Raw genomic sequence first — 13,385 nt, 5'->3', positions numbered from 1 at the left:
CTCAGTCCAATTACTCAGTACAATCTTAAATAAGAAAGTTATGGTATTAAATGTGATGTTTATTTCTCAGTATGACCTGTATGTTATTTTGCTCAATCTTTGAAAATTATATGCTAAACATGTATCACCACTTATTACGTGTCGTTGTTTGTAATGCGTCTATTCCTTTCAAATTTAATTAATGGTGTGATCGTATCTAGATGATGGGAGAACTAACCGACCTCCCCTTGTGTGAGCACCACGAGGGCCAGAGTTAGCTACGTTGGGAGAGGCTATTATTTGCAGTGGGAGATAGGCCTAGCCCCCCGTGCATGGTACCAATTTTCACGTACGCATGACCATTTATGTGTAACCTTTTTCAAAGAAGTTATTTTTTTAAAATAGCCCAACTTTAGCTTCAATTCAGCCGTCATCTTACAGTTCTAACTTACTGTTTCAACTTTCATTTTATTATTAATTTCCTGACCTTAAATTACTTACATGTTATGTATGAATATATTTCTTGTACAACATGTATTCCCCAGATAGTCTTGGTCTGCCTTTTGCTTCTATTTCTTAAATGCAGATAACGTTTTCGATTGCGACCTATTAGCACCAACTCACAATCCAATATTCTCATGTTTCTCTTTTTGGTGGGAGACTCAGTCTCATTATTTATAAATTGCTTTAGTATTCTGGGGTATGGCATGGGGATATATGTTTTTAGATGTTTATTCAGTATTAGAGGCTCGTGACTTAACCTAGTTGGTCTTCATAGTTTTCAGTCACAGTTTTTCATGTTCAATTATAGATTTAGACAATTCAGTATTTTTAACTATGGTTACATTTCCAACTATATTCAGACAGTTAACTTATCTATCCGACAGTTAAACACAAGATTCGGTTGATGAGTAATTAGAGTCGGGTACTAATCACACCCCTCCTCAGTTTGGGGGCATTATAGATAATTAATATTTGAGATTTAATTTAGAGCATCATATAATATTTTCTTTGATTACTTTTCTTTATGATTTTGTACTGTATTAATATTACTAGGTAATTGACATATGACGTTTGTTTTATTTGTGAAAAATAATTCTCATTGAAATAAGGACGATAGTCCCCTTCCGAAGTTGCGCATTTTGTTGTAGAATTAGGCATGCCAAGTGTTTGATGAATTGGCATATTAGCTTTAGGGTCGAGTTGGTGAAGTCTGAGTAGCCGTTTAAATCATGTGAATCAACCCGTGTAAAGTATGGTAGAATAGCACCTTTGTCGCTCGACCATTTGGTGTCTTATGTTCTTTAGGCCTTGTTCCTAAACACTATACAAATTAAGCTTTCCATTGACTATCTTTTCGAATGAAAGAACTTAAGGTCTAAACTACACGTATTGGGATGAATGCTTTACAAAGATGGTGTGTAATTTTAACTTTCTAACTTTATAAAAAAAATTTACTTTTTAAGGGATTTATTATTCTGGACTACTACTGGTCTAAAGATCCTAAAAATTTAAATTAAATGCTCGGATTAATTAACATGGCATTAGATCCAAACTTTCATAAACCTTTTTCCACAATTGCTTTTCTCTATCTATGATATCACTAAGCTTCTCAGTTTCTCTGAAATCTTCCACAAGTAGAAGTAATGAGATGGTCTTGGGCTGGAAATTGACAATACTATTTTGAAGTATTATCATTTTTAGTACGTGTCAGAAATTATTTATGTATGTTATATACAAAAATTATACAAGTTTTATATATTTTTTCGGTTATTATTTTTACAGTGGCTATATAGTGTCATTTCTCCTACTATTTTCAACTATGGGTTAATCCAAGCGGGTTTACATATATTTCAGTGGGCAAACTTACATTTATTCGGGTACTGACTTAAGAAGGATTAAGGAAAGGCATCTAATGCCAAGTTAAGGGGGCCAAATTCTTTAAAATTGTGAGAAATTGCTACTAATAATTGATTTAGATTTTGGTACAGTCATCAACAATTTAAACACTAGAAGAAAATGACAAATGATACAATCATGGAAAAAGTTAGTAGCATTTAAGTGATATGAGTAGATTGAGATGCAATCTAAATGTTAGTCATTAATCACTATTGGACGAAAGTTTTGCACCCAATATTTATACCAACCTAATAAATAAAGTATAGTAATAATTATTATTTTCTGAATTATGCGAGATTTTTTTTTTGGGAGAAATCAAGGTGGCAGTAGAAATTGTTTTAAAAGAATTTTCTGATGACTTGTTTCGTTTTTATGGTTGAATGAACTGTAGAACTAAAAGTAAATTTGACATTGGTAGAAAGCCATAGATGTTGTAAATGGGATAACTAATATTTCAAACTTTGGAGCATCAAATAATATTTTATTTCATCACTTTTCTTAATGATTAATCGAGTGAAATATACATATTTCTTATACTACTAAAGTTTTAAATTATTTCATCCAGTGTTGTACAATATGTTTAGAATTTATATGCTCATGTGTTATAAAACATACTACTAGTATTACTTAAGAGAAATTACAGTTGACTAAAAAAAAAGAAGATATTACAGTTGAAAATTAAATTTGAATTATAAAGCTAGAAAGATGAAATCATGGTTCTCTCCCCATTAATTTCATAAATAAATTTGTTTAAGAAATATTTTATTAATCTGATTCTTAAGTACTCCCTCCGTATCATTTTATGTGCCCGTATTATTATTTGGGGGAGTCAAACACTTTTTCTTTAACAATAATATTTTAAATAATTTGAATAATTTAATATGTTACTTTATATCAGTACTTTTTTTTTTATAATTATCAGTGTACAAATTTTATTTTTAAAAAAATGTATACCAAAATTTACATAGATAAATAAGTGTTTTGATTCCGTATTCCGAACCTCTTTACATAAATTGGGAGAGAAAGGAAGTAGTAATGTAGTACCCTCTCCATCCAAATTTATGTGACACATTTATGTTTTTAGTTTGTCTAGGAAAAAAATTCTTTTTGAAAACTATTTAAACTTAGCATTTCTCTTTTAATCTTAATTCATCACTTGTTGTCTATTTATTTGCTATCTTTTTCGATGCTGATTCTATTATTATTATGGATCTATTGTCTCTGAACCTAGAATCTCCCGGAAACAACCTTTCTATCCCTCCGGAGTAGGGGTAAGGTCTGCATACATTCTTACCCTCCTCATACCCCACTAGTGGGATCTTAATAACTTCTTGTTGTTGTTGTTGTTGTAATTCATCACTTGGTGGAACACATGTAATATGAAATTTCATTCTTTTACAAAGAGTACAATAACAACAACAATCTAGTATAATTTCATGTATGAGGTCTGGGGAGAATAGTGTGTATGCAGATCTTATCGCTGCCCCGGAGAATAGAGAGACTGTTTTCGAAAGATCTTCGGCACAAGTAGATGAATTCTTTCACAAAGAGTAAAAAAATAAAAGAGTAATTTAAATATTTTACCTATATTTGACTTATATGCCATTCCTTTAGCATTGCTGTCTATTAACCATCTAATTTTGTTGGGTTTTTCCTGAAAGGGTTTTGTTTGTCTACTGCTAAACACGAGAGAGAGAGAGAGAGAGTGTTGTTCTCTTCAGTTAGTTTAATCACACACAGATAAAGTAAAACCTTTCCCCCACCCAACACTCCCTTTTTCTTTATTATACTTATCTTTTTCTTCTTCTTTCCTCTTTAATTTCTCTATTTTCTTTTTACAAGTTAAACCAGAGAAGAGAGAGAGAAGAAGGAAACAAGAACTGGAAAAAAGACTCCATCTTTACTGTGTATTGTTAAGGGGGAAGCTTTGATGGATCTATAGATCTAACACTTTCAGACCCACATGGATTGTTATGTCTTTTTTCAGATCTCAGTCATTTTCAGTTGAAAAGATTCAGTAACTGACCAGAAAAAATATAGCATAATAAGGGCCTAATTGCATCAAAGTCTTATCTTTCTATTATTTTTTCAAGAAGGTAATTCTCTAAGCTGTGAACTTTATTTGATTTGTGTGCTTTCTTGGATTACTGTTAGTTTGTTCATTTGGGTATGTCACTATAGGATTGACTGGTTTTCAGTGTAGACTGTAGTGTGTAAATTTTCCCCAATTTGCTTCTTGTCATTGCTGATGTAGTCTGGAAATTGCTAGGTTGTTGGTCATGATTTTTTTTGATAAAGTAGCAAACTTACCTCTCGATTTTGATATTCGCGCTTTGATTCATGATTTGAAGCTTCCAATGAGTGTATATGATGTATTTGGACTTGTGCGTCTGTTCGGATTAGGACCCGAGGGGCTCAGTAGCATTTCGGCACCATTGTATGAAAATTGAGGAAAAGCCCAAAACCATACACCATGTTTAGCTTTAGAGTTAAAATAATACACATTCTTTAACATGGTGCACTAGTAATCCTTTTTCTTTAACATAGTGGTGCACTTTTAATCACAATCATAAACACCGTTATAAATTTTAACGGGACTTCCTAAAGTGCAAGAATTGAAGACTTCTTTATTCAAAGAATGCCCCACTCACAATCTTTTTAGCATAAAAATTGTCTCTCTGTCTCCTCCTTTCTTGAAAAGAGAGTAATACCAAGCAGAACAAATTAATTCAGTGATTGAGGATCACTACTCTTAAGAAATTACAATAAAATAAAATAGTCATAGTACAAGTCTTGATTGATAACAAGATCGGTCTTTAGAAGTTGAATAGAGCAACAAATTAGAATTCATGAAATATTTCTCTAATATGAATTTAAGCACAACAAGATTTCTTTTGCAGGAGCCTTTTTTGCAGCTTTTGTAGTTGCTTTCTCCAACTCAATCTCAGCAACAATGGCACCAATCTCAGCTTCCTCGATTGAGTTGCTTAAGCCCAACAATAACAGTAGAATTCCAGCACAGCTTCAAAAAAAAATAACAAAATTCCAGCACCATTTACAAAACCATCAATAACAACAACAAAAATTCCCGAAACAATTGAAGTAAATATAAAGAATGAGCCATTTTTACCCCCAAAAAATTATTAAACTTCAAAAGGTAGGTCACTTTTTTGTGTAGATTGAAAACTTTCCCAAACAAATTCTGGTCCAATTTCTACTTCGACCTGTCCCATTTGCTCCTGTTCCACTTCTCCATGTCCCGCTTCATCATATCCTCTTCTAACCTGAAAAAATAATCATACAACTTTTATGTTAGTTTAAGTTTACTAAATGAAAAATTATTTCTAACATAAAAAACAACGTTACATGTAGTTTGGGACGAACTGAAGAGGTAGTTTCTTCTTGTACAATATTATATTTGCAAGTCCTTTTGTTATGGCCAGGCTTGTGACAGATACTACAATCTAGAGATTTTTGCTTTCGTTTCATCTTTGTTCGACTAGCTCCAACTTCATCTTGTTCCTTTCTTCGTAGCTTTTGCATTCTTCCTCGCTTACTATTTCTCACAATCTTTGGAGGCAGAGGAGGAACTTTACTTGACTTAGGCCACAGTTGTGGCCCATTCATTGGAAGAATTGAGTTTTCATAAATTCTTCTATATATTTCCACCTTGTAACAATCATGGACATAGTCAAGAATATTATCCTTCTTAGCCCAAATTGCCGCAATAGCATGCTTGCAAGGGACTCCAGTGAGACTCCATTTTCTGCAACTACAAGATTTATTCTGCAAGTCAACTGCCCAATTGTCTGTAACTGTAGCTCCTAAAATTTCATAGCTCCAGTAATTAGATTTTCTAGGTATATATTCAGCAGCTGCAATCTGATTTTTGTGTAACATATCCTTGATCTTCGGACAAACATTGCCCAAATTCCATTTCTCTGCCTTCTCCCTATTAGCTAGCATTCTAGCCATGAGTAGATATCGTAATTTCTCCAAAAGTGTCACAATTGGCTTGTCTCTAGCATCAAGTATCATGCTATTAAATACTTCACACATATTATTTAGTAAGGTATCACACTTAGCATCTGAAGAGAAATGCGACATAGACCATTCGCTAGGATCTTTATCATTTAACCAAGTAGCAGCATCAGGATCTAACTTTAAAATATCTTCCATACAATTATTAAATTTACTCCTAGTAGTAGCCTTTGCAGCAGCCCAAAGTGCTTTTTTTAATGTGATGCCACCAAAGCCAGCCCTCTTGAAATTATTATGGAGGTGTCTTACACAGAACCTATGGTTAACATGAGGAAAAACTTCATTAAAAGCTTCAATAAGTCCTTTTTGTTTGTCAGACATAAAGTTCCAACCAGTCTCATGTATATTCAAGTCAGCCGCCAAATGATTCAAAAACCAAACCCATGTGTCTTTGCTTTCCTTTTCTACAATTGCATAGGCAACAGGGAATATGTTATTGTTACCATCCATGCCGACTGCAGATAATAATTGAGTCCCATACATTGGACCTTTCAACCAACATCCATCCACCCCTACTATTTTTCTACAACCCGCTCTAAAGCCAAGCTTGCAGGAAGCAAAACAAATATATATTCTTTGAAATCTTTGTGGCTCATTAGGGATCTCGTTATCAATGAACTTCATGCAAACTGTGCTGCCCGGATTTGTCCTATCAATTTCATTGCAATAATCCCACATTATTTTATACTGATCTTTAATGTTACCATCAATTAATGCAATAGCCTTCATCTTAGCTCTTTTAGCTTGAGATAACGTCACTTGAGCTCTTAGTTCAACGCTTACTCTATCTCTGAATTCAGCCACTTTCCAATCCCTGTTTGATCCAATTTCTTTGAGGTATCTTCTTGCAATGAAAGATGACGTGATTGTCCTATTTTCATGTGCCATTCCTTACAAGTATGTATAGGATTGTAAGTTTTAACCTATAAAGCCTTGTCTCTTTGCATTCTAGAAGCCATAATTTTCCATTTGCACTCTGGATGATGTATGCAACGTGCCTCCATTCTTACACTATCGTTTCTACTGGATATACTTTCCATTCTTAACCTCATGAGTTGCTACAGCATTCTTAAACTCTTGCTTTGTCCCAAAGATATATTCTAGACCTAATACGAGGTTATCTTCATCAGTCTTTGGATTGAACTGAGGAAAGTTGAAACTTTCAGTTTCAGAATCACTATCCAAACTCTCCATGTCTTCAGAACCAACACAATCATGATCCCCTTCTATATCAACTATCTTTCTTTTTATTTCGTCACTAAGGAGCTCCCTTTCTTCCAAAATATTTTGGTTCATCTTCTCATGTGTATCAACCAACACATCATCTGATAAACTAACCTTCGAATCACTAAACTCATCAGAAGATGAAATCTCACACATAAGTTGATGGTTGTTATTTTCTTCAATATTTGATTCAATTATTGAATCCATTTTATCCATTTGAATATAAGAGTCCAAGTGTTCAAAGTATATCTCAAGTACATTGTCCTTTTGGATGATTTTACCAATTGCAGAGGCTTCAAAATCTGTAGAGATTAACTTCCATCTATTAGAAGGCCTTTCACACTTGCGCCAAAAAGTTATTGAATCACTTACCTAGCCACATATCTCTGCCATCTTCTTGAACTCAGCAATATTCAATTCTGTGGCATTTATATAATCAATGTAATCTATGTTTCCTCCAACGTAGTGCTTCTCTGGTATACGCTTCATAATTCCCCCATGATATATTTTCACAGTGACAAGCGAAGCGTCGGTTATCGAATCTGAAATTACAAATAGAATACACCATAAGTGTTATTGTAAAGAAGAATAATACAAGATAGAATTGGACATTCAACATGGGCAAAACATTATATAGGCCCGAACGAAAAAAAACAACAGATAGTGGTACATGATACAATTTGCATGTATAGACGAACTTAATACAGATTAGTGAAATACAAGAAGGTTTAGCAAATTAAATATGCAGAACGCAAAGCTCACACCGTAACAACAAAATTCTTCAATATGAAAATCGAGAGGAAAATCTCACCAAAAAAATGAGGTGATTCTCTTCCAGTGTTGCGCCTTAATAGCATTGTTACTTCCTAATATTTGATTATGTTGCAGATGCAATTAGGGCTGGGTATGATTTACTATTGATATTTTGGCTCCAAGAAAGGAGGAGACAAAGGGACAGGTTTTATGCTAAAAAAGATTGTGAGTGGGGCATTCTTTGAATAAAGAAGTCTTCAATTCTTGCACTTTAGGAAGTCCCGTTAAAATTTACAACGTTGTTTATGATTGTGATTAAAAGTGCACCACTATGTTAAAGAAAAAGGATTATTAGTGCACCATGTTAAAGAATGTGTATTATTTTAACTCTAAAGCTAAACATGGTGCATGGTTTTGGGCTTTTTCTCTATGAAAATTGGAACATTAGGATTCTTAAGTTTGACTTGAGTCTTCATTTTTAGTTGAGCCTTTGGATAAGTCCAATATAGGGTATTTGGACTTGTCGGGATGTGTTCGTGTGAGTTGGGCGTACCTCAAATAATTCCAAAGGGTATCTGCTATCTGCCACCAGCTTGCCAAGGTTCGGACAGATGGGAAGAAATCACCTAGTAATAGATTTGAACCTGAGATCTCATGGTTCTCCGCCTAATTCATTGTCTATTCTTCTTTGGTGTTGAAATTGTGTTTGGACTTTGTAACTTTCTGTTTTTACTATGTTGATTTATTTCTTATTGGTTAAGACTAAGACCTTTCCCCAATTGTATTATTCTTGAAGTAGTTGTATAGCTGAACTTCTTGTTATATTTGCTTGTTTCCTGTTTGCAGGATAAGAGGGTAATAACCAAATTAGAGTTTAGTTAGACTGCTCTTGTGTCCATATTTTGGCTGTTGAGGAATTGGAGGTAGAGCAGAGGTGAAATGAAATGAGGGATGTTATCAAGGCTGATAAATTTCCTGAGGGCCTGTTGGCGGCCATCATCGGACCATTCTGTATATGCTGGTTCGGATGCAGCTGGACGGCAAGATGGACTTTTTTGGTATAAGGACAGTGGTCAACACTTGATTGGTGAGTTCTCAATGGCAGTTGTACAGGCCAACAATTTGCTGGAGGATCAAAGCCAGATCGAGTCGGGCTCTTTGAGCTTGCTTGATTCGGGCCCCTGCGGTACGTTTGCTGGGATATATGATGGTCATGGTGGACCTGAAACATCACGGTATATCAGTGATCACCTCTTTCAGCATCTCAAGAGTAAGCAAACTAGACTCTTTTTATTGACCAAAGTACTCGTTTATCTATTGCATTGCATCAATCCAATGTAGTTTGGAATGGTGTTGGTAAGCTAGTTAAATGCCACGCGGTATATCTTTTAATAAGGAAAATTGCAGGGTGTTTTTTTTTTTTTTTTGAATTTAAAATAGGGATAGTTACATTTTTGGGCCGCCCATAAAAAGTAATAGCCGGCAAATATATATTTTGTATATTAAGTATAAAGTATATGTACTTTGATATACATGTTATATACATAATCAGTGTATATGTTTTGTATATTTGGGCTAGCGCCCTTAATTAATTTCGACCAACAAAAATGAAAAAAACCCTTTAAAATATCTAGCATATTAGCTTATTTGCCATTTGAATTAATTAGTCTGCAACTTTTATATTTTAGGGTTTGCAGCCGAACAAAATTGTATGTCTGCGGATGTAATACGAAAAGCATTTCAAGCAACAGAAGAGGGATTCTTTTCTCTGGTTGCAAAGCAATGGCCAACGAAGCCACAGATAGCTGCTGTTGGATCTTGCTGTCTTGTTGCGGTGATCTGCAATGGCACCCTTTATGTTGCGAATGTAGGTGATTCCCGAGCTGTTTTAGGAAGGCTTGTGAAGGCTACGGGGGAGGTTCTTGCGATCCAGCTTTCAGCTGAGCATAACGCGAGTATTGAATCTGTCAGACAGGAGTTGCATTCAATGCATCCAGATGATTCACAGATAGTGGTTTTGAAGCATAATGTATGGCGTGTCAAGGGTCTTATTCAGGTATATCTCTCATAATGTGAGCAACTGTACTTTAGTCTATGTTGTGTGGACTCTCCAGAATGCCGCCGCACCAGTGTCGGATCCTCCAAAAATACTCTATATCGACGCACATCCGGCGGGATTTTCGGAGAGTCTGAGCAACATAGACTATAGTTGTGTTTTCGTGATTTGTGGATAGAGTTGCTTATATGGTTTCTCATTCTTGTTATTATTTCAGAGGTAGACGTATGGTTAGTATCATGTTGAGAGTTCAAAGCATTTTTATAGTTGATCAATTAAAAGGTGTGTTACTTATTGATCAGTGTATGCAGTTGTTTGTATGTGATCTATCATCTCTCTTCTAGTCTTAGCAACAAATACAAGAACAATTATTGCGCTCTTTTATCTGCGTTCAATCAGATTCTTTTATACATGTAAAGATATTTATGAGCCGTGACTCCTACTCTAAGGTGGCTTTGACGAAGATGGACATTTAAGATTTCTTGAACCCAAAAGAGATTATAAGTCTTTCCTTCATTCCCTATATTGGCTGATATTTTGATATTCTAAACTCTGTTTTTCCTTCTCTATTAGTTTGCTTTATTAAGGGATGGATGTTGGTTCTCAATGACTCAAGTTATTAGTTGATCTGCTGCTCACTGCCAGTTATTGTGCTGTTTCTAACAAACTTATCTTCAATTTCCAGAGAAGGAAACGGCCATTTTTTTTTCTTTGGTAGTTTCATTTAAGTACAATCAGACTCTGTATAGTCCACATTAATTCATGATTGTCAAAAAGGAATTCTAATTAAACCACCAAAGGTAGAAGTGCCAACTTAACCAGAAGATAATAAGCAATCGCTTTTCTCATTTGCTATGCTGAGAAATAATTTGCACCAGGTAACAAGCAATCGCTTTTCTCATTTGCTATGCTGAGAAATAATTTGCACCAAGATCGAAACAGACTTATCCATAAAAAGGACAGATCAAGATAGACCAAATAGCCATTGATGATGCACGAAAAGACAAAAAAAGATTTTATGGTGAGCTAAGAACAACCGGCACTTCACCACTTAATTAATGACCCAAGCATCGGTACATGTTTCAACTTTAAGCAGCTACATGTGCGTAAAACTACATTTATTTGAAGTAACAGTACTAAAGATCAGAAAGGTCAAAGGAAAGCCCGTCTTTTGTTTCTTCCGTGGGGTTTAGATTACATTGTAGTTGCACTATGTGCATGAGATCCTTTGTTTCAATCCATTCTTCATTCTGGTTATTAAACGTGACAGATATAGATGTCACCCTTTGTCCTGCTTTCTATACTTTACATGGATTCTGGACTTCATTGAAATGAATTTGCTTATTTTCTGCCCAAAGCTATTTATATGGGTTTCAATTTTAAATTCGTCTTGCAGATTTCGAGATCTATTGGTGATATATACCTTAAAAAGGCTGAATACAACAGGGAGCCTTTGTATGCAAAGTTTCGGTTAAAGGAACCTTTTAAAAGGCCCATACTGAGCGCTGATCCATCAATTACAGTTCAAGAACTCGAACCGCATGATCAATTTCTCATATTAGCTTCTGATGGTCTTTGGGAACATCTTAGCAATCAAGAGGCAGTTGATATAGTACAAAATAACCCCCGAAGCGTAAGATCTTCGACTATAGGAAACTTTTAATTTTCCCCTTTCTCCTTTACCTTTCGTTTATTTATATTTCTTTTGCACGTATAAAGTCTTCAACTGCAAATCAACTCTAATAGAATTGTGTTGCTGCCTTTAGGTGGTGCACTTTTCAAATATCGTGTAAATGAAATGTTGGGTTAAACATTTCCTGTTTCTTTGTCTTTCCGGATCATGTTTTCATGTCTCCCCCTAGCAACACATACCAGGTAACTCTGTCCACCAAGGCTTGGACAGATGGGAAGAAATTGCTCTAGTGTTTTTTCCTCCGCTGGGATTTGAACCTGAGACCTCATGGTTCTCACTCACTTCACTGACCACTAGGCCACACCCTTTGGTGCTATTGTATTGCCTTATCACACTGATATAATTGATATGGCTCCTGCTACTCACTTATTAGCAAGCTCGTCTAGAAATCTCAAGTAGTTTCAGGAATGTCCACATTTTAGAAAGAACAAAGTAACACTTCTAGATCCGTCATTTGTAGTCTTGAAATGAAAAAATATATGTTGTATGAGCACTTCTGAGTACTTCAATTTTTTTGTCTATTCTTTTGTCCATTTTTTCTTTGGGGTAAAAACATAGATCGGTACTAGGGTTTTTGCTATTGAATGGCGTGTTATTCATGCTACACAAACATGGCATTTAGATACTCATGAGATATACATCACTACTCACTAGTATAATAATATTCAAGGCAGGGTAGCATATAGTGTCGAGAGATTTCAACATTTCAACATTTCCCCTTGCATTTTATTATGAAACAAGGAAGTGGTTGCAAGGATATACCAAAAGAATATACCAAATTAATTACGTTTTAGGCGTGTAAATCCACTAAAAGAATATACCAAATTAATTACTGAATTTTTTTGTGTGTAGTTATATAATAATAAATATTATTGTGTATTACTCTTTTGCTTATTGGAAGAAATGACATGTTTCCTAATTTTCCAACCTTCAGGGAAGCGCTCGGAGGCTTGTAAAAACTGCATTGCATGAAGCAGCAAAGAAGAGGGAGATGAGATATTCTGATCTGAAGAAGATCGATCGTGGTGTTAGGAGGCATTTTCATGATGATATCTCAGTCATAGTTGTGTTTCTTGATTCAAATCTTGTAAGTAGGGCGAACTCGCTGAGGGGCCCCACTTTATCTCTCAGAGGAGGTGGTATGAACTTTCCAGCAAAAAGTTTGGCTCCCTGTGCTACTCCCATAGAACTCGGTACCACTTAAAAACTTTTTTACTCTGTTGTATACTCTGCTGTATCCACGAAAACTTACTTGTGAGAGCATCTTTGTAGTAGATAGAATTAAAGAGAAACGATAGAAGGTGCACTAATTTATTCTTTTGATGTACAATGTTATGTTTAACTTGGATCACCGGTGCCTTGTTTAGCTTTCGAGCAGCAAAGAGGAATGAAAGAAAGAATTTCTATAGAGATTCTTTCTCGAGTATGAATGTGTCTGCTTAATTAATATTCTCAACTTACACCCTTTCAATTCTTTTAATTTCGTCTTGTAAATTGTGTAAAACTGATTTCGATGAATGAAGTATTATTCCTCTTGTCGCTTTTGTATTCTTTTCACTTCATATTTGCTTATGTTTTCTTGAGCCGAAGGTCTATTGGAAACAACCTGTCTACCTCCACAAGGGAAGGTTTGCATACGCACTACCCTTCCCAGATCCCACTATGGGATTATATTGTTGTTGTTGTTCCATTTCCTCATATTGTAGTCTTGTTGTACTTGGTGTTATCGTCGATAACTCA

General features: G+C 34.9%; 2 protein-coding genes across 3 annotated transcripts; one reads left to right on the top strand and one right to left on the bottom strand.

Moving 5' to 3' along the window:
- The first annotated feature begins 3,532 nt into the window (after nucleotides 1–3,532).
- On the top strand, nucleotides 3,533–13,189 carry LOC107766332 (putative protein phosphatase 2C 60). Of its 2 annotated transcripts, XM_016585093.2 has the most exons (6): nucleotides 5,621–7,966; nucleotides 8,032–8,121; nucleotides 8,743–9,166; nucleotides 9,585–9,952; nucleotides 11,349–11,585; nucleotides 12,580–13,189. In XM_016585093.2, exons 3-6 carry the CDS (start codon nucleotides 8,848–8,850, stop codon nucleotides 12,847–12,849), a joined length of 1,194 nt encoding a protein of 397 aa, XP_016440579.1. In that variant the 5' UTR covers nucleotides 5,621–7,966; nucleotides 8,032–8,121; nucleotides 8,743–8,847; the 3' UTR covers nucleotides 12,850–13,189. The 2 variants fall into 2 exon arrangements, with proteins under 2 accessions (XP_016440578.1, XP_016440579.1); XM_016585092.2 differs by lacking the exons at nucleotides 5,621–7,966; nucleotides 8,032–8,121 and adding an exon at nucleotides 3,533–3,974.
- On the bottom strand, nucleotides 4,741–6,807 carry LOC107766336 (uncharacterized). The gene is made up of 3 exons (XM_075241710.1): nucleotides 5,228–6,807; nucleotides 5,103–5,162; nucleotides 4,741–4,900 (listed from the first exon to the last, which is right to left on the bottom strand). The coding sequence occupies exons 1-3, from the start codon at nucleotides 6,805–6,807 to the stop codon at nucleotides 4,741–4,743; spliced, it is 1,800 nt and encodes a 599-aa protein (XP_075097811.1).
- Nucleotides 13,190–13,385: the final 196 nt, after the last annotated feature.

Source organism: Nicotiana tabacum, chromosome 21, assembly GCF_000715075.1.
Source record: "Nicotiana tabacum cultivar K326 chromosome 21, ASM71507v2, whole genome shotgun sequence".
NCBI classification, from domain to species: Eukaryota; Viridiplantae; Streptophyta; class Magnoliopsida; order Solanales; family Solanaceae; genus Nicotiana; species Nicotiana tabacum.
Note: the sequence above shows the minus strand (reverse complement) of the source record. Positions and strands in the feature narration are given on the sequence as shown.